This window comes from Macadamia integrifolia, chromosome 9, assembly GCF_013358625.1.
Source record: "Macadamia integrifolia cultivar HAES 741 chromosome 9, SCU_Mint_v3, whole genome shotgun sequence".
Lineage (NCBI taxonomy): Eukaryota > Viridiplantae > Streptophyta > Magnoliopsida > Proteales > Proteaceae > Macadamia > Macadamia integrifolia.
Window position 1 is genome coordinate 38,900,767 of NC_056565.1, and position 23,442 is coordinate 38,924,208.

At 37.4% G+C, this 23,442-nt stretch overlaps 2 protein-coding genes across 2 annotated transcripts; one reads left to right on the forward strand and one right to left on the reverse strand.

Moving 5' to 3' along the window:
• Window positions 1–6,778: 6,778 nt before the first annotated feature.
• Window positions 6,779–7,312, reverse strand: LOC122089778 (beta-glucuronosyltransferase GlcAT14A-like). Its single transcript, XM_042659468.1, has one exon. The coding sequence runs from the start codon at window positions 7,310–7,312 to the stop codon at window positions 6,779–6,781; it is 534 nt and encodes a 177-aa protein (XP_042515402.1).
• Window positions 7,313–16,495: 9,183 nt separating this feature from the next.
• Window positions 16,496–17,651, forward strand: LOC122089905. Its single transcript, XM_042659675.1, has 3 exons — window positions 16,496–16,914; window positions 17,105–17,181; window positions 17,269–17,651. Exons 1-3 carry the CDS (start codon window positions 16,839–16,841, stop codon window positions 17,467–17,469), a joined length of 354 nt encoding a protein of 117 aa, XP_042515609.1. The 5' UTR covers window positions 16,496–16,838; the 3' UTR covers window positions 17,470–17,651.
• The last annotated feature ends 5,791 nt before the right edge of the window (window positions 17,652–23,442 follow it).

Consider the following 23,442-nt stretch of genomic DNA (forward strand, 5'->3'; position numbering starts at 1 on the left):
GATAATTGATCCTTTCTAATAACATCAGTCGGTCAGGATGTTCCTAACCTAGGTATCAGTTGTTGACCGGATATATAATTCGGTCAGAATTGCACCTGTTGCCCCGTTAGGTTCATGTGGTACGCCCCCGATGGTAGCATGTTTTGCCATAAGAGAATGCCCCCACTCCTACAGAGCTTGCAGTCAGTTAGAGTATTTGGGCCATGCCTTCTTGCGGCCGTTTCAATCGGTTTTGTCTTTTAGGTTAATTAGAAACGTGGTCCTTTGCCGAATGGGGGTCGTTACCCGTTCTTGATGCGGCCGATTGACGTGTCTTGTGGGAAGGACAACCACCTCAGGAGCTTGGCCCTTTGTCTTTTTGAACTATTACTTCGATTGGCCATTAATGCACCTCAGATTCTTCGGGAGGCGTGCTAAAGAGGTAGCAGGTTTTCACGATTGAAAAGATGCCATTTGACGGGTTAATGAATGAGGCGTTGCCATATTAGTGTTCCTGCCCGGCTAGGCGCTAGGATAAAAATCCTCTGTTGTTCTAATCTCTGTTTTTCCATGTTTTGCTAGGTGCAGAACGCGACACGTGGACAGTCCATCACCAACGGTCAAGATTAAGAAGGTTGGTTGAGGTTTATTCATCCGGTTTACAAGTGTGGATGACTCGAACCGGTTCACCCAAACAGTAAGGTTTAGAATAAGTTTTGAAATTTGAATTTCAAAACATGTAAAAGATGGGTTTCCCTCGTTGATGTGCATCTCTCTCTCTCTCAACCCTCTCGCTGCATCTCTCTTGCTCACAAGTGAAAACTACCATTGGTTGAAGCTCACGAATGAATCTCCCCCTTGGTCTCTTTGTCCGACGCTCTCATTGGGTTTGAATCTGAAAGGAGCTCTGGGAGGAGAAAACCCTAGGTCGCAAAATCTGCTCACGAAGCTCGCGTGTTTGCTCTGCGAAGGTTTCGTACTACTCACGAAGCTCGCTCATTGCAAGCTTGAAAGATTCTCTGCAGATATCTCTCACCCCTCTCACTAATTCGAGGCAACAAGTTACAATCTCTACGATAAGGGTCTCTCTCTCCCTTCTCACAACCCTCTCTCTGCGACCGAAGGAGTAGGAGTGGGTTTCTCTGCGAACGAAGGTTGCGGTTTGCTCAAGTATGTTTAAGAATCGTTGTTGTTTCATGACTTTATAGATAACATGTACCTAAGTTCTTCTTTCTATTAGATTTATGGGTGATGTTAGTTTTTATTTGATCATGGATTTCTATCCTTGAGTTTTACATTTTCAACTTTTTTTTTTTGGCAGAAATTTCATTCGCAGAGTTTTCAAGAGGTAAAATGTGATGCTTCCTTAGTTTTTATTTGATCATGGTTTCTATCCTTGAGTTTTACATTTTCAACTTTTTTTTTTTGGCAGAAATTTCATTCGCAGAGTTTTCAAGAGGTAAAATGTGATGCTCCCTTGGCAATGGTGGAATAAGTGGTTGATTTGTGCTGTTCTCGCATCACCATTTAGTATTTCCTATTTTGTTTCTATTAGATTTATGGGTGATGTTAGTTTTTATTTGATAAAAAGTAGTGTTTTACTCCATGATGGTTCAAAGGAAACTTCTTTGCTGCTAAGGGTAAATTTAGCTTGAAATTTGTTGCCTCTTTAATGGAGACTGAGGTGATTCGTGATGCATTGCTTCTAGCTTGCAATCTTCGTCTTTGTAAGATTGTGGATCATTCCGATTATCAGTCTATGATTCACAATGTGAATTCTTCAAGGATCATCCTTAGATTGAGCATTGGTGCTAATTTAGATGATGTATGTGTTATTAAATCTCATTTTACTTCTGTTATTTTCTTGTTTGTTTTGCGTTCTCGTTGAAGTAAGCTCATTTTCTTGCTTAGGGTGTATAAGCCAAATTTTAAACCATCCCACTAGATCATTAACCTCTTTGAAACAAAAAATTACCTCTGTTATCATAGAGTGAAGCTCCAAAAATAAGGGGACAGAGCTCTGTATATCATCTTATGTTTACAAACAGTAAAATATACATATATCATCTTATAAAACATTTTCATTATGTATTGGTCAAATTCAGATAAACAAACTATATCTCTAAAAATATGTTTGGGTGAACCATTACAAGTTAAGTTTTTCAGCTACTTTCTTTTCTAACTAATGTAACCTTCATTCTTCTTCTTTGACTGGCTATAAGATCCATATTCTAAGAACTAGGGTCTATTACATCCAATAATGTAGTAGTATCTAAGGTATCATTGTTTTTATTTGTTTTGTCTAGTATGGAGAATGCTTGTTTGAATGATGCGAGGGAACCTCAGGTTGGTATGTTATTCAATTCAGAATAGGAAGCATATGATTTTTACAACAGTTACGGACGGGCAATGGGGTTTAGTATTAGGAGACACACTGTGAATAAAAGCAAGAAAGACAAGATGACTATTACGTCAAGGCGGTTTGTTTGTTCAAAAGCTGGGTCTCGGCAACCAGACAAGCGAGACAACAATGTTACTAACCCCCGAGCTGAGACAAGAACAAATTGCAAAGCACAGATGGCCATATGTTTGGGTGGGGATGGAAAATATATGTGTCGTGAATTTGTGGAGGAACATAATCATGATCTCCATACTGATTCAACAGTTCATATGATGCGTTCACAAAGGCATATGTCAGACATACATATGTATGAAATTGATTTGGCTGATGACTCGGGCATTAGACCTAGATTCACAATTGAGTTGATGGGTAGGCAGGCTGGTGGGATCGAGAACTTGAGTTGTACGACCCAAGATGTTAGGAACTACCTCCGTACTAAAAGAATGAGTTCCTTATCATATGGTGAAGCAGGTAGTTTGTTGGATTACTTTGTTACTCAAACTAGGAACAATCCATCTTTCACATACTCAGTTCAGCTGGATAGTGAAGAACAAATAACTAATATATTTTGGGCTGATCCAAAGATGATCATTGATTATGCACACTTTGGAGATGTAGTCAGGTTCGACACTACATTTCGCACCAACAGACAGTGTAGGCCGCTTGGGGTGTTTGCTGGATTTAATCATCATAGAGGATGCACTGTATTCGGGGCCACACTTTTATATGATGAGACAGTGGAATCTTTCAAGTGGTTGTTTGAGGTATTTGTTGAGGCACATAGTGGAAAGAAGCCTATAACTATCTTCACGGACCAAGATCCTGCTATGACTATAGCATTAACAGACATGTGGCCTCAGACGTGGCATGGGTTGTGTACATGGCACTTAATGCAGAATGGCATTAAGCATTTGGGTAATATGATGAAAGATGGCTCCGGGTTTCTTAAAGATATAAAGAAATGCATATACCAATACGATGAGGAAGAACAATTCGACAGAGCATGGTCTAAATTGCTTATTGAAAATGGTGTTATGGATAATGCATGGTTGAGGTGCATGTATACACTTAGAAATAAATGGGCGAAGTGCTACATGAATACACATTCACATTAGGTATTCGAAGTACACAACTTAGTGATAGTTTAAATAGTGATTTGAAGGATTATTTGAAGTCAACTCTGGATGTTGTGCAATTTTTTAAGCACTTCGAGAGAGTTCTTAACCAGAAGTGTGGCAATGAATTAAAAACTGAATTTGAATCAAGAAACAAGTTGCCACGACTTGCAAATTCAATGTCAATTGTCCAGAAACAAGCTGGGGAACTTTACACTCCTATAATTTATGCGTTATTTCAAGAGGAATATAATTGGATGACTGTTTGTTGCATCAGAGACCGAACTGATAGATTTCCCTTCATTGATTTTTGAGTTGGGATTGTTGATGTAGAAGGTGAATATCAAGTATGTTGTAACCCGCTTGCTGGAATTATAGTTTGCGCTTGCAGGAAATTCGAAACAGATGGTCTTCTTTGTTACCATTGTTTGAAAGTTTTAGATGTACTCGACATAATGCATATTCCTGATTCCTACATTTTGAAGAGATGGACACGGGGAGCAAGAACTATGGTAGTTAATGACAATAGGGGGAAAGAAATTGAAGAGGATGTCAACCTGGACCGTACACAATGGTATAGGCGTATTTGTCAGGAATTTGTTCAAATAGCATCAGAAGCTTCTAACACATTTGAGGGTTACGAATTGATGAAAGATACTGCTAATGAATTAAGATTGAAGGTTGGTAATATTAGAATCAACCCAGCCGATTGCCCTGATATGCTAATATTGCCTGATTTCTCAACTGACATGTATGATGGGATACGTTTCAAACATAAAGAGAAAAGTAAGGGTGGAAGAAGGCTAAAGAGTTGGGTCGAAAAGCAAGGCAAAAAAAAAAAGAGTGGAGGGCCAAGTAATAGTCAACAACTACAAGAACAGCAACCAACTCCTGCCTCATACAATATGCAACTGTTTGATAACATTTATCTCGGTTACATGTCACTTATGGTAAATACTTTTAGTTAGTTATGTTGTTTGCTGCATTTTTCATTTTCTTATATGAATCTGGATTGCCCTAATTTTCAATGTTCCCTGCAGGAGTCTATTTCCCATATGTCATCTCAAGCATCTGCAGTTCATCAATCACAAGCATCTACAGTTCATCAATCACTAGATGAAGATTGTATTTAGATTCATTTAATGAGGAACATTATTTATTTGCTATTAAATACATTCAGTTAATGAGGAACTAATTTTTTTTTCTTTTTTGTGATTGCCAATACATCCAGGATATTAAGCATATTTTATTGATGGATTAGTCTATAATGTACTAACAAATTTTTTTTGTAGGTAAGGAGTCTTTAGCTCAAAATGGTAGAGCATCTAGGCTAATGCCCAGGTTATGGTGGTTCGAATCCACCAAGGCTTTGGACAAAACACTTTCGAAACAACACACTTTTAAAAAACTGTTAATGTTTATCTTGCGTTTTTGATGAATGTAGGTTTGATGTTATTTTTTTGGGTTGTGATTGAGTTCAGATTTGAATTAGTTTTGTAAAACCAGATGGGCAGTCTGGTTATGTTAAAAAATGGGACTTCTGACGCTTATTTGTTCTCTACTAGCAGAATAGGTTTTACTGTTCATTTTGGGTTGTATTTTCTCCAATTTTTGATGGAGTCTGTGCATGGTGAAAAGAGGTATTGATATGAATAATGTTTTACTGCTCAATAGGTGAGTATCTTTGATAGAGTCTGTGCATTCTTTACCGCATTTTCTAACATCTGTTGTCCAAGAATTCCAGATTTTCTGGAATCGTATATTCTTCAAACCGTGGGCTCCAAATTAATTTTTATTGATCTGTCTTCTTGGCTCCAAATAATTGCCTTCAGCTTTCCATAGAACCAGTTTTAGTTCCTCTGTGCATGGCTATACTGGTATACTTGTTCTCTGCACACCATGTTAAATACAGTGATGGACATTGATTTTTCTGCGTTGATTTTCTTGAATTTCTGGTTGATTCAAATGATTGCAGATTTTGGGTACTGAATTCTGGGTTGTAATATTATGCTTTCTGATGAATTGAGACTTTTTTTGGATTGAGTTTTTCCTTCCATTTGTTAACAGGTCAGATCATCTACTTATTCTTTCCCCGTGATTTCCAATATCCTAGTAACCTGCCCAGTAACCTGCCCACATGTTCCATCCACAACTTTCCAATATCCTAGTAACCTGCCCAGTAACCTGCCCACAGTTTGCAAAAGGGCAACAATGTTAATCAAAATTAACTATGACCATCACCAAATGGTCCAAGGATACTTAACTGAAGTCCTTCCATCCACAACTTTCCTTCAGCTGAAACAGAATATTGAAACTGTACTTGGTGCCAAAGTGGCTAGGCAAACTCTTTTGATGAATAGTTTGGAGTTACGGGATGATCATAATGTTGAGTTTTATGATCTGGTTGAAGAATCAGACATCACTCTTCGATACAAGCAGTTACCTCCAGGACAGAAGCTCCACCTTACTGTTATAACACCAACAAAATGGTGCTACCGCTTGCAGGTGGAAGAGACCATTACTGTTTCCAGCTTGAAGGAAGAAATTCAGAAGCTTTCGAACATTTGGGTAGAAGATATGACACTTTTTTACCATAACAATGAAATGGAAGTAGATGATTTTGATCTGTTGGCTTATTTTGTTTCTGATGGTTCAACTATCACAATCAAACTCACACCATGATATGTTCATCACTTTTTCTATTTCTGTTGGGTGTGTAAAACATATTTCCAAATTTCAATTTTCTAATATAGCTTTACTGGTTTCAGTGTTACATTTGTTATCGGTTTGATATAGTGAACAGATTGCATATATTATATATTTTTTTAATGAGAACCAAGGATGCTTGGTCTCATTCTAAATCTTATTATTTGATCCATCTAAACAAAATAATTCAGTAAAATCTGAAACAACAACTAATTAACCTATTGGTAGTATAATTCTGCCATCAATTTCTTTGACTGGTAAAACATATCTAAATTAATTTTCCCTTCAAACTTGTTTGTTGGATCCATATATGTTAGGTTTGTAGAGGATCACTTTTGATTACAAGAGTCTAAATCTCCCTGATTCCTATTATAGATACCTAGACATGGTAGGAATTGCATCCACCATCTTTTTGCTTCAATTCCTCCAATAGGTATCAAGAAAATCACAGAATAGGCCATTCATTTGGCTGGGTGGAAGATTGATGTGAAATTTCAGCCTCAAATTCACTAGGCATCTATTCTTTGCCTTCTGAATTCATTGCTGTGTTAAATTCTTCTCTTCTTCATCTTTACGACTAATTCGAGTTGAACACCTTACATACATTGACGTTTCTTATCTTTCCTTCATCAGCAAGTTTAGACAAAATAGCTTTGAGCTTCAGTCCATAAGGCCTTGGTTTGACAGCATTAATGTCTCCCCAGATTGAAGAGGGTTCTTCCTCATTTATATCTGAATTTGAAATCTCCATTGTCTGATTCATTCCTGTGTCCAAACACCACTTTCCAGGGACAAATCCATCTGGACGGCTTTTCAGTATGATTTCATCCACTTTCTGAAGCACCAGATTGCCTTCTTGAAATGGTCTTGCAAAGACTGACCCACTTAGTACCATTCTTTTATAATGAGACAGATTGAGAAAATTTGTTTCCATGTCTGAAGGGTTGTTCCATTCAATGAACCTCAGATCATTGTTTGCACTAGTGTTATGAAATTCATGGCAGTTGCAGAGGACTATATGAAAGTAGGATTCAAGTGGGTAGGCCACATTGGTGAAGTACATGAGTAGTTTCCTTGGGAGGTTGTCCCACCCATGTACACAGTAATCCATGAAGGCTCTGCATATTGAGGGAGAATTTGAAATGAAAAAAGGCTAATGCATAACAAGCCTACCTGGTCCAGAAAAATATTCAGATACAATTAATTGGGAATGAGTTATCATCTTTAGAGACAAGCAGAAAATTCAAGGTGCTTATGGGAAGGCTTTTCATTAACAAACAAAAGTTAATAATCATCCGAAAAGGAAAAAAAATTATGAAATCTTACATAAAGTCTTGATCTTGTATTTACTCCATACATAATATGAAATAGACTTTAGTACTATTTACAAGGCCGTTACATAAAAGACATAGCACGAGAGAATTAACACCCAAATACATAGGAAGATGGTTAAACCATAATAATGGTTGAGCAATGACTGGTCCACTAGTATTTGTTTCCGCACTTGTGGACTATAGGAGGGTTGACGAATAGCTGAGATGACCCGCGTGTTCCTATTAACACTTTCTGTTGAATAACATGTTCCTGTGTCTACAGTCTCAGTATAATTCCTCGATACTGGGTCCAACCAAATAAAACATCCCGGATGTTTTCCGCCTACCGGACATCTATAAAATCTTCGTCCAGGATTCCGCGCCGCTTGAGAAGTTCGGATGACCATCACCTCTCCACAGCTACACATCCGTTGTTGTGCATCCATTTCTCTGTAAAATGCAATATCCATAAGAAAATAATCGAAATGAATAGATTTCAAAGTTTCCATCATTTAATTTACAGCAAGTGGAGAGTGGAGAGTGGAGAGTGGAGAGTGGAGAGAGGAGACACCCTCCTCCACCGCTACCTCCACCTCCACCTCCACCATCTCCACTATCCATTCACTTGACCAAACTCATCATCTACCTTCCTTTCCTTCCTTCCTCCCTTCCCACATCCTCATTTCCTGATCACCTGCTTTACCTCCTAATTGGCCTTGCAACTCATAAACTTATTTGTATAAACCTTCGATACTTGGATGGATTCAACAAACAAACAATACAAGAGATCTTCAGAAAAAAAAAATAAACAAACAATATAAGAAGCTTCCATATATGGTCTCCTTCACGGAATAGCATAATATAATGTCTTCCACCCATGTTAGCCTTGCTTTTAGGGGGCCACAAATGTCTTCCAACACCTAACTTAGGAGATATTATGAGTTATTAGTGATCTTAGTGCATTGACTTTCAATTTTTAAGAAACTTCATTGCTTCATCCTCTATCTTGATTCTTGACCCCATTTTTTGTTTTTTGTTTTTATCAAGAAAAAGAAGGAACATTTGATTGGTCCTTTATCAGTAAGCAACCCCTTGGATAAGCAATAGCAAGAAATATCCCTGATATCATTGATAACAAGTGGGCCCAAATAATTCAATCGGGGTACTTGCTGAACCATACCACATAGTTCCAGTAACAACAAAGGTTGCAAAAAAGACAGCAGCGATACTACTGGAAAGTAAGGTTTCAATATTACCCATACCAAATCCTTTATATAGACATCATGAAGAATGCTAGATATAGCTGGCTCTAAAGCAGTCAGAGGTTACACAACATTTTGAGCTACCAGCTGAACCAATTAAAGTTGCAAAACCAAAAAGAAAAAACCCCAAATTTTGTTGTCTCGAAGCTTTAGATCTTAGGCTTGGATTTCTGGACGAGGGACTCTTCCAAGGAAAAATGCTTCCAGAGTTTTTCTATATTTGTTTGCAAATAGTCAAAATGGCATTTGGGCTTCAACTTTACAGAGGGCCTTCCAAAATTGACCTCCATCTATCACTTATGTTGCTATGATAAAAATAAGAAAGGTTCCACTTTTAACCCTGAACAAATATAGACAGAAATGTCGTATAGAGAAACTCATTTCTATGCTTCGTTGTGCTCCTCTTCCCCTCTCCTCTGTTCATTGTTACATCTTTTCCTTACTGCCCCCTTTCTTTCTCCATTTTCCTTGTCCCCAACCCACCCACTCCACCAAAAAAAAAAACAGAAGGAACATTTGATTGGTCCTTTATATACAAAAATTATGAATGTCTTTTTTTTTTTTTTTTTATTTTCTTAATTCCTATTTGCCAGTACTCTGTTCCCCTCACCTTGTAAAGGGAGAATGATTGCAGGGGAAAAAAACAAGACCAGAGCTCCTCTGCTCCTTTGCTACACGAAAAAAAAGAAAAGAAAAGAAAAAAAGGTAATTAACAAGGAAGGCCCTTTCTTCTCATACCTTCAGGTCATCAATCCAGTAAGTGTGCGAGATCAGTTGCAGGGGCTTCGTTGATGTTTGAAATCACTCAGTAATTCGAGATAACCAATGAAGAGGGAGAGCGTGTACGAAGCTTCTGGTTAGAGAGTGAATAAGAAAATATCTAGGGTTTAAAAAAGAGTGAAGAGAGAAGAGAAGAGGAAAGTAAGTTTTAGGTTTCATACCTTAGGGTGATCGAACCAGTGTACGCGAGAACCAGCAGGGGGCTTCGTTGATGTTCAAAATCTCTCTCTAATTCGAGGCAACTGAGAGAGAGCGATATCAGTGCGTAGGAGAGAGAACAGAGATTGAAGAAGTCAAGAAGGGTTGCAGGGGGCTTCGTTGATGTTCGAACACGCTCACTATTTCAAGAATAGCCGAGATGAGATCAGTTGCAAGTATCCTTTGAACCGAGAGATAGCGTGTAAGAGGGAATGAGAGAGATAACAGAGGGTGAAGAAGAAGAAGAAGAAGAAGAAGAAGAAGAAGAAGAAGAGGGGAGGAAACGGATTTTAAGGGAATGAGAGAGATAATAGAGAGTGAATAAGAAGAAGAGAGGAGTTAACGGGTTGGGTTGGCTCATACAAATCTCGGTCTGGTTCACAAACCTCAACCTGGTTTTGGTAGCTTCAACCAACCTTCTTAATCTTGACCGTTGGTGATGGACTGTCCACGTGTCGCGTTCTGCACCTAGCAAAACATGGAAAAACAGACGATTAGAACAACAGAGGATTTTTATCCTAGGCGCTAAGGGCTGAACCGGTTAGTTGGGTCAGTATGGTTTGTGTCCTTCCTATAATGGGTGTTGCTTCATTGATTCAGCATTAAATGCTCCCCATGCACATTTGGGGTGAAAAATGTCTTTTTAGGTCTTCATACTGTTCATCTTCTCCATTTCTTCTTCCTCCTTGCTTTCAAGAGCTCGCTGCTTCATCTGTGCCTCCCCTTTTCGCTGCCGGTTTCTTGGGTGACCAACAACGGTCTTGGCTAATGCACAATATAATGCCCTCTACAAGAGAAAATATGCAATAACAAATAAGAAGGTAATTAGAATTTGTTACTTAAGTGGTATGCTAATACCTCTTTTGTGGGTGCAAAAGATGTGATCGATAAATGCACTTGAGTCTCCTAGAATGCTTCTCTTGATGATAGAGAGTTGGAGAATGATGCTTGAGGAGAGCAATGAATGAGAACAATGATGAGCTTGAGTTGAGTGTAGTTGATCTTGGGGGCACAATTGAATGTTGTTAATAAGTTACTGGTTGCATTCAATGATGAATAATGATCTCTTAAATAGGCCTTTTAAATGGCCCAAAATACTTTTCCAAGATAAGTCATAACGGATAGATTTATGTGTAATCGGATAATCGGTTCAAACAATCGGCTCGCGGATTATTGGGGCAATGGCTTAAGTATCCGGCCCCATACTGACTTGCCGGTATATCAGCTGGTTGGGGAAACTGGCTTATTGGTTGCCTATCCGGCGGCTAGATCTGGAGCCTAGAAATGAAGTTTGAAAAATCTTCCCAAAAGCTTATTTTGATTCTCTGCACTAACCGGCTAGCTGGTTCATCAACCAGAAATGAGATTTTGAATTTTTTCCCAAGGGCTCTTCCGGATGCTTTGCAGCATCCGATTTGCATACCAACCCTCCGGTGCATGAGTCACTTGCATCCGATTGCTTTTTCTTTTGACCTTTGGACTTTTATGATCTTAGGGATCTTTCTAATGGACTTCCAACTTTCTTTGACTCATATTTATGGATTATTGAGCATCTCCTAATATCTATGTCTTCACTGGGTCTTCAATTCTTCACTCTTTGACTTCAATCTTCAATCATCCGTCCTTGAGCTTTAAATTCTTCACAACTTGAGGTTATCATAAGGTGGTACATTGTATGACTTTGACTCTTCACTTGAATTCTCTACAAAATATGTTACTTGAAGATATTTGTTATATATCTTTATTATTTGTTATCATCAAAATCAACTTAGGAGCATGTGTACTTCTCCAACACAATGCGTCACTTAATTTATGTGTCGAGGATGGAATTGGAATGAATGCATTTTCTTTAGTAAAAAAAATTCTTAAGACTCTGTGATAAACCATTAAGCTTACTTAATGGGTAGAGCATTGTCATGTATAGAGCTTCAGTGTAACCCTAATCCACCCAAGTATTTAGGTTTTCAGATTGAATTTCAAGAGATCATACTGAGAGATCTAGAGCCAACTGGAGATCCTTTCCAGAAGTTTCCATTGATGGAATCACGTTGACAGCAAATATTCTTTGAAAGCGGAACCATGTAAGTGGCATGGGGGTGGCATTGAGGACTGATTTAAATAAGACTGTTTTTCCTGCTTGGGAAAGAAAATTACTTTTCCAAGTAGTAAGTCTTTTTTTATCACGTGAGATCAAGTGGTGGAATTGGGAGATTTTGGATCTAGACACAAAGAGAGAAGTGCCTAGAAAGGAAGAAGTGTCCACTTTTTTCACTCCCACAAGGTGGATAATTGAACGTTTCAGATGGGGAAAGTATTAGGGTTGAAAAAGATTCCACTTTTTAAGAATTTTGTTGCCCTGAAAGGTCTTCAAAAGGTTTTGATATGGACTTAGGAGTGGATACATCTTCGAGAGTGGCACAACAGAACAAAGGTATCAATCTGCAAAGTGGAGATGATTGACTTCATGAGCATGTCTAGAAATAAATTGATACCCATGAAGATATTAAGCTCCCTATAGGTGCTCAAGAAGCAGATAAGACGCTATATAGCAGTGATGAAGATATAGGGGCGTAACGGGCATCCCTTTTGAATGCTTCTAGTAGGGTCAATGGATTCAAAGGAGCTCCCATCTAGCGTAATGGAAAATGAACAAGCAAACAAATTGCAAATAAGATCACATCAGTGATCATCAAATCCCTAAAAATTCAAAAAAAGCTCTAATGAAACCCCACTCAAGTTTGTCATAGATCATGGACATATCAAGTTGGGCAAGGAACCCCAATTCCCATTTTCCTTCTTCCTATGGAAGTGAAAGATCTCATGGGCAAAAATGGTGTTGTCTGAGATCTGCTTTCTTTTAACAAAAGCTGATTGAAAGGGGAGTAAAAATGAAGGGTTTTAATCTGTTAGTCATAATTTTTGCAATGATTTATACGAGACATTATTAGGTAGAAAAGAGCAGGCATCTTGTCAATCCCATGAGCTTTAGAGCACCAACTGTTAGGTGCCGTTTGATAACACTCTGGGAGAATGTTTCTGGTGTTCTTCTATTCTGCGGGAATGCAAATAGAACAGAAATATGTTTGGCACGTCCGGTTCATTTTTGTATTCCCTCGGAATGAACCAATGAAAAAGAATGAGTAAAGAATAAATTGCAAGAGTACCAAAAAGTTGCTTTTCTATTCTTTTAGAAACTTAAAAGAACAAAACTATTCAAAACCCCCACAATCCCTTTTCTCCATCTCACGATTAAAAACCCCCAAATCCTAAGGAAAACCTATTGTAGGTTTTCACTCACTCGGTCGCCGCTGCCCTCTCTCTCCTTCGCCGCTTCCCTGTCTCTCTCTCTCGTTCGCCAGAAGTGGTTCGCGGCGGAGCACGATCTGACGAGTCATCTCTTCGAGTTGACCCAAGAGGATCAATCCGAGGGTAATGGAAAACTTTGAATCAGGAAAAGAAAAAAAAAATGAAAAAGATGAAAAGGACGGATGGACGGATGAACAGATTCCCCTGCAATTTGAAAGAAAAATGAAATGAAGATTAAATTCCTTCTTTATTGAAGATTAAAGAGAGACTAAAAAGCCTCGAATCTTGAAACGAATCAACCATCGGACTCATTCCGATGGCCGATTAAGTAAACAACTTTCTGATTTCCGATTCCTGAATTAGAAAACGATACTCAACAGAGGAAGGACGAAACAGAGAAGATTTAGAAATTGAAAATGGAAGTGTTGTTAATCTTTAATCCCTCTTTCTCCGGCAATAAAGGGAAGAGAGAGAATGGAAGTACTCTCCTCCAAGCCAAGTGAAGGTCCTCTACTCAAGACCATTTCCTGATCCAAATCTTACCCTCTTATATTCCCGAAATCGCCTGATTCCGTCGCTTTCTTCGCCGGAAAACTCTGGATTGTACTGGTTCGGATTTCTCCACTTGTAGTTCCTTTGCGTGTGAACTCTGTATATGAAATAAACCCTTGAGAGATAATAGAGAGAGAAAGTGAAACGGGGAAATTTGGATACTCTGTATATGTCAAACCCGCATATAATAGAGGATTGCATTGGTGCCATATATGTCAAACGCTGTTTCTGTTCTTTTCCTGTTCTAAAGCCATTTCTGAAATAGTTTTACCAAACGTTGTTTCTGTTCCGCCAGAGTGTCTTCACAGCATGGAATCGAAAAAGAATACTTCTGTAAAAGAACACTCTCCAGGAATAGAAGTGTTATAGAAAATAAACATAGACAGAGTATAAAACTCATCTGGATATATTGGATTTGCACCGAATGATGTACGAAATCACTATATCGTAGTAATCCTTCTTCTTAGATCAAGATAAACATAACTTGAGTTGAGTCCTATCAGAATGCTTGATACTATCCTTAAGGTTTTAAACGCCCCTAATTGTGCAACGAAGTTGACCATTGCATTTATACCCCCAAGATAAAACAACTTCTAATCACATAAGGTGCACTCCAATATGTGATTATAAAGAAGTCCAAAGGTTACACTCATTATTAGATACAAAGAAGCTTGGAAGAACAGAATACAGAGTGGGGAAGAACAAAAACACTTGCCAAAAACCCCTTGTCCAATTTTTAGACCATCTATAAAATATATAGATAATGCACCTTTTTACGTATGAGTGTATCTGTTCATATACAGATGTGTTTGTACGTGTACAAGAGTCATTGTACACGTGCTTGTATGTGTACAAGCATCCTCGTACACATACAAGTGTGTCTGTACACCCATATACTTGTGTCTGTACGCCTGTATATAGGTGTAAACCCACACTCACATCCATTCTCGGTACGAGAAATATTTAGAAATTTTAACACTAAATATAAATAAATCCAACACCAAATACAAATTTCCTATTCTGAGGGTAAGAGACCGAGATCAGATTTCATCTTAGATGAGAGGACGGCTGGATAGAGGGATTCAATGAAGCTGGGGCCAAGAGGTCCGATAACGGAAAAAAGAGTGCCAAAGTAGTTCACAAAGAGGGATACCATCTGAGGGGTGTCAAAAATTTTAATTCCCTCATCATTGAAGAGATAGGAAATTCATCTACATCTGAGGTTGTCTATGGCCGCAACAATATATAATTTGGTATTTCAATCACCATATTTGACGTAGGATTGTCTAAATTTTTGAATCCAAAAGATTTCCTCAGTCGGGAGAAGGGATTACCTCAAAGATTTTGGAAATAATATCTGTAGAGGGTAAGAAGATTCAAGAAAACGGAGCTGGTCGAAGAGATTTTTTTTCTTAATTAATTTTTTATTTTATGGATGTGAGACCAAAGATTTTTGAGTTTCATTGTTTAAGTAACATCGAAATCCCAATAACCCAAGGGGGTTGTGCAGTTGGTGAGCAACAAACTTAGTACAAGCCGTAAACTCAGACATCCTAAGTTCGACTCCCATCAAAGATTGCCAAATTCAAAAGTAACCACTTGGATTCCAAGAAAAAAATTAAATGAGGGTGCTTGAGCCATGCATTTTGCCGTAAACAGGCAACTGATTGTAAATATATTTTTTTTAGTTATACGTATATGTGTATAATTATTCAGGGTACTTGAGCTAGGGGTGAAGGTTTGGCCTGACAACCCAAACTTGCCCTGACCCGCCCTGATCCTGAACAGGGCTTCAGCCAAGTTTCTTGACCCTGAGGACGAGTTAAGATTGAAAAACCCCAGCCCTGGGTTAGGGTTGGGTCGGGCTCAGGTTGAGGCCTTGGCCAAGTCCAACCCGACCCAACCAGGCCCTGACAAGGTCAATTAGGGCCATGGTGGGTTGGTAAGAACTCGGAAGGGTTGGGTCGGGCCTAGGTTGAATTTTGAGGATCTAGGGTTGGGTTAGAGTGTTAAAAAACCCGGCCCAACCTGACCTTGTTTCACCCCTAGCTTGAGCCATGCATTTTGTCGTATATAGGCAATTGATTGTAAAACTTTTTTTTTTTTTAATTTTTTTAATTATACATGTGTATAATTATGCATACATACGCGTAGAAGACGGATATTTACTAACTATGATATAGACCAAACCCAAATGCTTGGACCATGGTCAGTGGCATGACCATCCGTGAAACTGCTGATTCCGCCATGTGCCCATTTTGGCAGTCATGTTCTGTACAACATTGGGTCTGGGACCTGAAGACTTGGGTCATGGTTGCTAAGATACGAACAGAATCGTTCAAATCTTGTAACTTAATTCTCTTGTATTTTCAGCTCATATCTTCGTCTAATAAGCCCCACCAAACTTGATGAGCAATCTTGGAGAGGCAAACATCAAACTGTTTGATTCGACCTTTCAGAATCACTAGTTAATGAAGAAAGTGAGAAGGTGAGATGGGGTGGGTGCACATATTATTGTCCCCAAAGCCACAGGAGATGCTTCCAAGCAACAAGAGGAGGAAGACTTGTTTGATCAGTGTGTGGGTTGCCACATGCATGCCTAGGTGCTGTTCTTTTAATGCATTTCTGATCACTGTCTGTTTGTATCAGTGGAAAGATCCATCTGGAGCTTTCTAGCTTGCCAGAGATCCTCCTTTATTTCCACCTCTCCAAATAAAAGACCCAGACTATCAAGACAAATAAAAGCAATAAATAACAGTAAATTAAGTGAGGCACCTTGGTAAAATTGGAACAGTTCATTCCATCTCAGTTATAATTTGATTCTTAAGTAGCCCCCTCCATGAGTTGGCAGTAAAGGGAGATGTCTGAGCACTCTGCCATCTGGGGACCTTTTTTGTATGATCCCATAAATCTCTGCGGATCTTCACACTCTATCTCCAATGCTCATCATTCAACTTCGGCCATCCCAACTCTCCTCTTTTCTTTTTTTTTTTTTCTTGTCAGTTGTTTAAAAAAAATAAAAAAAAAATAAAAACAGAATCTTCCTCACTGATTTTATCACCAATTTGCTCTTTAAAGCTATCTTCTGCAAATTCTCTCTCTAACTTTCTCTACCAATTTTCTCTTTGAAGCTCTCTCTCTCTCTTATCCTTTCCTCATTGCTTGACCATACTGACCATTTATCCATCATCTCTCAATCCCAATTTACTATTATTTCAGAGAACTAATGGCTACCATTAAGCTATCCACAGTCTTAGTCTGTCTTACCTTCACCTTCATTCTTGCATCATTCTTTATCCAAGGTAATATTCAAGGAAACATCAATTTTTTTTTAATTTTCTCTTCTCTTTGCTTTCTTTGATAGGTTCTGCTCAATTTCCTAGTATTCAATTTTGTGGTCTTACTACATAGTTCAATGCAAAGTGGAAAACACTAGAATTCCATGTTATTCTACTTTATTAGTACCTCAATTGAATTTAATATGAATTGCAGGTCTTGCAACTCATGTACTACTTCATCAACAGGGGCCTTCTTATTCATCCCCATCACACATGGAATTGCATTTGCAGGTGAGAATTCAGCTAGAATTTATAACAAACTAACTACCCACTAGAAAGATACTGAGAATTACAAGTTTTATTACATGAATCTCATAGGGTGGTGGTGCTAGTGAAGAAGGCGGTGGGTGGAGGCAAAAGAACAATGCAAGAAGATTGATGATAGGATCTACAGCTCCAATCTGCACTTACAATGAATGCAGAGGGTGCAAGTACAAGTGTAGAGCTGAACAAATACCAGTAGATGGTAATAATCCCATCAACAGTGCTTATCACTATAGATGTGTGTGCCACAGGTAATCAGTTGGATAGGCTCTTTCTTGAGATACAAGGCAACTAAATATAGATGAAATGAGAGGGTTAGCTTCCTTTTTCTCTTTGGATAACTTGTAGTTTGTTGAACTACTGAATTGGGTCCCTTGAGAGCTGTAATTTGCGGTTAGAATATGAATGAGAAATTTTCTGAATTTTGGGTCCATCAATTAATCTTTGTTTCCTGAATTCTGTTTTTCTTCTCCTGTTCATTTAATGGAAAAGATACAGAAAAGGTTCAAAATATCTTCTTGATGTGGAAATTATATCACTTGATAAGTTTCAGTGAGCTTATCATTTTCTTCTCCCATTTGGGTTCCTTTAAAAAAAATGAGATACTTCTTAAATTTCAATCTGAGTAAGCTTTCTGCACAAAATGCATTTTGATTTTAGGACTGGACTAAAACCCATTCTATATGAGTATTCTCATCTGGGTTGTTGTTTGAAGGTTAGATGAAAGTTTTGGGTGAGACACTAGGTCATCTATAATTCTATCTTGGTGTGAGGGTGTGAAAGAAGGGGCACATGGATGTGGTCCCAATAAGAGAACATAAGAAGACTTACAAAGGATCACATGTGCACCATATCTCTCTGCATAAGTCCATTTAGAAAAGAGATCTTACCCCCACCTCCCCCAAGAGAGAGAGAGAGAGAGATCACATGTGTACCTTCTTGCATTCCATTTTTCTTCTTCTTCTTTTTTTTTTCCCCTCTCTCCATAGGAACATTCTTAAGGCATAGTTTGGTGAATGGAGATTCAGTACCATTGAAGTAAATTTTTTATTGAGTACCTTATCTTTTTCGTTCAATGGTCCAATCAAAAGCAAAGTACTTGAATGCAGTGCGTGAGATGAACCTGTTTGGGAAGCCTAGATCCCCTGCAACCAAATTCGTGCAATGCAAGTGCAGAAGATAAGCAAGGGAAAAGCATCTCAAGGTTTATTTATTTATTGTGATTAATTGAAATATTTATTGTTCAATTATCTAATCTAAAAGCTCAAGTTATTAGATAAAGATGTCTAACTGGTATATGAAGGTCCTAAAGTATCTAATAGATTAGTCCAACATCTGTCATTAAATGGTAACTGTTTAAGAGAGATTTTCTCAAGGAGGGAAAATAATCAGCTCACAATAGGAAAATTTGAAACTCTTATTTTGATTCATTGGGTTCTTGGTTGGATGATGGCAGTCAAAGGACTTATTAGTTTAATAGGGGCTCTCTCAGCTACCAAATCAAAGGAAATGTTCTTTGCTCAGGAGTGCAGCCTACGTCAGTACTTTCTTTGTCTACCTTTTTCCACCCTCAAAAAAGGGGTAATGATGTCTCTTCACGATTTTGATAGAATTCATTTTCTTCTAAATAAAAAAAAAATGAAAAAAAAAAAAAAATTAGATGTAATTAAAATGATTGCATTAGAGTGAGATCACACCTCTTATCTCATCAAAGGGTGATTGCACCTTTTGATATATAAAGGGAGATCCTACGTTGAAATCCACAAAGGAGTTCTAATTCTATTAGATAATTCTACCTTCACCCCATCAGGAACTTCTCTGCGTCTACCAAGCCTAGAACCTTTGGTCTCAAGGTTGAATATTTTGGAGGGAATTCGATTGCATAGCAGAAAGGATCAGACTGGGCATGTCTTGCAGTAGAAATCATCAAATAAAAATTAATTACTTGACAACAAAATGGTTTATCTTGAAACCGCAAGTGAAGTTCCTCCTCTTGAAAATAGCTTTTCCACAATCGAGGAATTGATTCCTTCAACTCTTTGAACAAATCAAAAACTCTAATGCTTGTACACACACATTCTCTCTATTTTTTTGTCTAGGTTTCACTAACCCTAATTTTCTCAAAACTCACCAAAAGGGAGGGAGAGAGAATCGACCAAGGGAGAGGGGAGGAGGTTGTAGTCTTGTATGTTGTATCCTTCCTCCTTTCCTTTGTGTGCTTTTTATATATAATCCCAAAATAGGGATTAGATTTCTTTTTTGACAAAGATAAAGATTCTTAGCCCAACTTTCCAGGTGTGTGTGTGCACAAGCTACGAGGGACTCCAATTCCAATTTTGCTACTAAATAAGGAAAATGTAGAATAAAAAAGTGAGATATTATTTAGTTTATAATTATCTATCCAATTATTTAATCCAATTAAATATATAAAATAATAATACTTTAACCAAATAATTTAAATCATTACATTACTATAAATTAGTTAATTCCAATAGACAACCTTTATTGCATAATTTTCCTTCCATTAAACAATATCACACAATGAATTATAAGGCATGTATGTTAAATACTGTCAAACCCTAAATTCATTGTATATATCCGTACTGAGGATTTGTGATGATGATCGGATCCAAAAATGTTTTGAAATAGTTTTCAAATAATAATAATAATAATAAAATAAATTTGTAAACAATTTATAAAATAAGAATTGGATCTAAATTTCTGTCCAATCATACACATAGATTCTCTCTCCTTGATATTCCCCAATTAAGGGCAGTAGCCGTGTTGAGCATCTCTTTCGTCCACGACACAGTACCTTGAATGTAGTACACCGATATATAGTCCGAGGGACATACATCATTGGTGTGTCAAAACCCATTATGGTTTTCCGTAATGACAAGGATCACTCAGGTCAAAGGTTCAATAAAAAGTTACTAGTGAAAATCTATTGTACTACATCTAGCAATAACACATGTGAGATCAACACGTGATTCAGTTCAATACATATACTATATGAGTATTTGTGTTTGTGCCTTGGAATCAACATTCCTAGTAGCATATAATGCAACGATCATTTGAATAAGGTGTCCAACCCCATCCCTAGTTGAGGACACTTTAAGTGAAAACCTAATGATAAGATTACAAACCCAATAAATAAATTTCATGCATAAATAAAAATAAACACTTTTATTGAATAAATCGGGTTTGATGGACATACATATCTAACAATCTTCCACTTGTACATCAAAGCCAATCTCCAATATGTTTTACACATATAGAATCCATATATTTTAAAAACACATTATGTGCTCGATCTTTAGTAATGGGATCCGACACATTGTCCTCTAAGTCAACCTTCATGATAGTTACATCACCTTGATGAATCCTTTATTAGGTGATACTTTCATTGCACATGCTTGTTTCTCTTATCATCCCTAGGCTCCCTAGGCTCATTCGCTTGAGCTATTGCTCCCTTGTTGTTACAATACAATGGAATGAGATCTTTATCAATTCTGGGGATAACTTTGAGATCACTCAAGAATTGCTTCAACCAAACTAATTCTTTGACTGCATCACTAGCTGCTATGTACTTAGTCTCAGTGGTAGAATCAACTATAAATTTTATTTTGCACTCCTCCAAATAGTAACTCCACCACCCATAATGTAAATCAACTATGATGTGGATTTTCTATCATCTTTGTCAATTTATTGGAATCCATGTACCCCTTAACTGACAGCTAATCTAACTCATTTACCAATAAATGATTCTTAGTATTTCTTAAATACTTGAGAATATTCTTGACAACAATCTAATGCTCACATCCAGGGTTGGACTGATATCGCCTCACAATTCTTATAGAATAGTAAATGTTTAGCTTAATCCACAATATGACGTACATGAGACCTCCTGCAGCCATATCATAGGGAATTCTCTTCATCTCCTTAATATCCTTTTGAGATTGGGGGCATTGGGATTTGGAGAGGCTCACTCCATGTCAAAAAGGAACGTTTCCTTTCTCAGAGTTCTTTGTATTAAATTTGGCCAAAAATTTATCTCTATATTTGGATTGTGATAAGCTTAACATCCTCTCTTACTATCCCTCACAAGCATAATCCTAAGGATATAATTGACTTTGCTTAAATCTTTCATCGAGAGTGTAATGGAAAAACCAGTTCTTCACCATTAAAATCATACCCACATCGTTCTCTATGAGTAGTATATCATCCAAATACAATAATAGAAAATAAATTGCACTCCCACTGAATTTCTTGTTTAAAACCAAACATTTTAAATATTTGGTCAGAACAGATGTTCCAGCATCTGGAAGCTTTCTTCTGACCATAAATGGATCATTGCAACTTGCAAAATTTGTTCTATTAGCATTTGATGTGAACCCCTTTGGCTGATGCATGTAGATTTCTTCATCAACAAATCAATTAAGAAACGTAGTTTGCACCTCCATTTGCCATATTTCATAATCAAAGTATACTACAAAGGCTGTTTGAGATTTTAAAATGTAGCCACAAGCGTCCGGATCAGTGTAGCTACGGGTTGAACACAGGGAGAGCATCCACTTTATTTTTTTGCTTCTTTTAATAATGCGAAAGTAAACCGAATAATGATTGTGATCTAATTCTAATTACTGTCCTAAACATATGTATCTAAAATAACGTCCTAACCATTTGTCATCTAAGAATTTAAACACGCAAGCCATGCAATTAAAATTAAATAAATAAATAGCTGAAAATATACACCCCACGCAATTAAAAAGCAATGAAGGAAAAAAATGTTGAAATAAAAATAAAGTAAAAGAAAGGGAATAAAGCTAGAGAGAGACTCACAAATAGGTTTTTCTACTTAGCTCGAGGGATGCATCATAATATGAGCTTCCCTACTTGACCAGAGAGTCACTCTTACAAGGGTTACTCTACTTGGCTTTAAGGAAATGGAGATAATTAAAATAAAAACAATAAAATGATGGTTCCGTGGCTAGGAGGGGCAAAGCCAACACATACAATAGCCATGAACCTTGGGGGAAAGGGATAGTAATAATATAACGACTGAAATTAAAATCCTAAATTACGAAAGAAAAGGTAGTCAAAAGAGGGAATGAGAGGGAGGAGAGAAGACTATTGAAGGAGCCTACTTACTTGAACTTCAACCCTTGAACTGAAAACTTGATCGATTTGAGATACTACCAGTACTAAAAACCAGATCTGGAATAAACCAAATCTGAAATTTCTAGTACTAGAGAAAACAAATCTGAAGAAAAAAATTGAACTTAAAAGACATGCTTCATAGCTTATTCATATCACCTCGAACTAAGCCTAGAACTAGAACTTGAACTTGAAAATTACAACTTTAATTATTTAAACAATAAAAATAAAAGACTGAATCAAAAATAAAAGTGCTTGCATTAATTGAATAAAAAGAACTTACAAAAGTGTTTAAAGCATAAACCTAGAACTAGAGCTAGAGAAAGAGAAAATAGAGAAAGAGATAGAGCAACTAAGAAAAAATCCTAGAAGAAGAATGAAGTGCCTCCTCCCCTTGTGTTAATTCTATTATATAGAGAATGAGGGAGGGAAGCTAACGATTTTAGCTTCTTAAAAAAATATTTTTTTTTATCTTGTTGATGAGGTGGAGGAGAGAGAAGAGAGAAAACGTGTGGAGAGAGATCTCCCACGATTTTTTTTACCTTTTTTTTCCTATTTTTTCTCCTTTTTTCTATTTTTCTCTCTTTTCTTGTGCAAGAAACCCCCTTTGGCCGATTTTTCTTGCTTGGATTTTGACAATATTCTATTTTAATGAAAAATTCCATTCATGGCCTAGTCTTTTTTTTTTTCCTTCTTCTTTCCTATTTTTTCTCTTTATTTTCTCTATCTCTTCTTCAACTTGCCTACAACCATCTTGGCGGACCTCCTTTAAGTGATGAGTAGGAGAGAGAAAATCTTCTAAATAAAACCTCAACAAAATGGTAGCTAAGAGGTTCGAACTTGGGACCTCCTAATAAGGAAGGGATTTTGCACATCACAACTCACCATCAATGCTAGGTAGTTATTGTTACCAAAAATAAATTTTCAATCACTTAAGGATGTGGTCCGTCGATCCTTGTTGGTATTTGAAATATTCCTTATATCCTTGGGACAACTGCAAATGGGCTGGTTCTGCATCTCAGTTCAGTTCTGATCCATTATTTTTTTTTTGACCTGAAAAGAATAATCATT

What these genes read in the sequence shown, in the direction of transcription:
- LOC122089778 (XM_042659468.1), bottom strand. Translation starts at nt 7,312, where the DNA reads ATGGATTACTGTGTACATGGGTGGGACAACCTCCCAAGGAAACTACTC.
- LOC122089905 (XM_042659675.1), top strand. Translation starts at nt 16,839, where the DNA reads ATGGCTACCATTAAGCTATCCACAGTCTTAGTCTGTCTTACCTTCACC. An exon ending in TGCATCATTCTTTATCCAAG is followed by an intron (nt 16,915 to 17,104) that starts GTAATATTCAAG and finishes TATGAATTGCAG; the next exon opens with GTCTTGCAACTCATGTACTA. An exon ending in ACATGGAATTGCATTTGCAG is followed by an intron (nt 17,182 to 17,268) that starts GTGAGAATTCAG and finishes TGAATCTCATAG; the next exon opens with GGTGGTGGTGCTAGTGAAGA.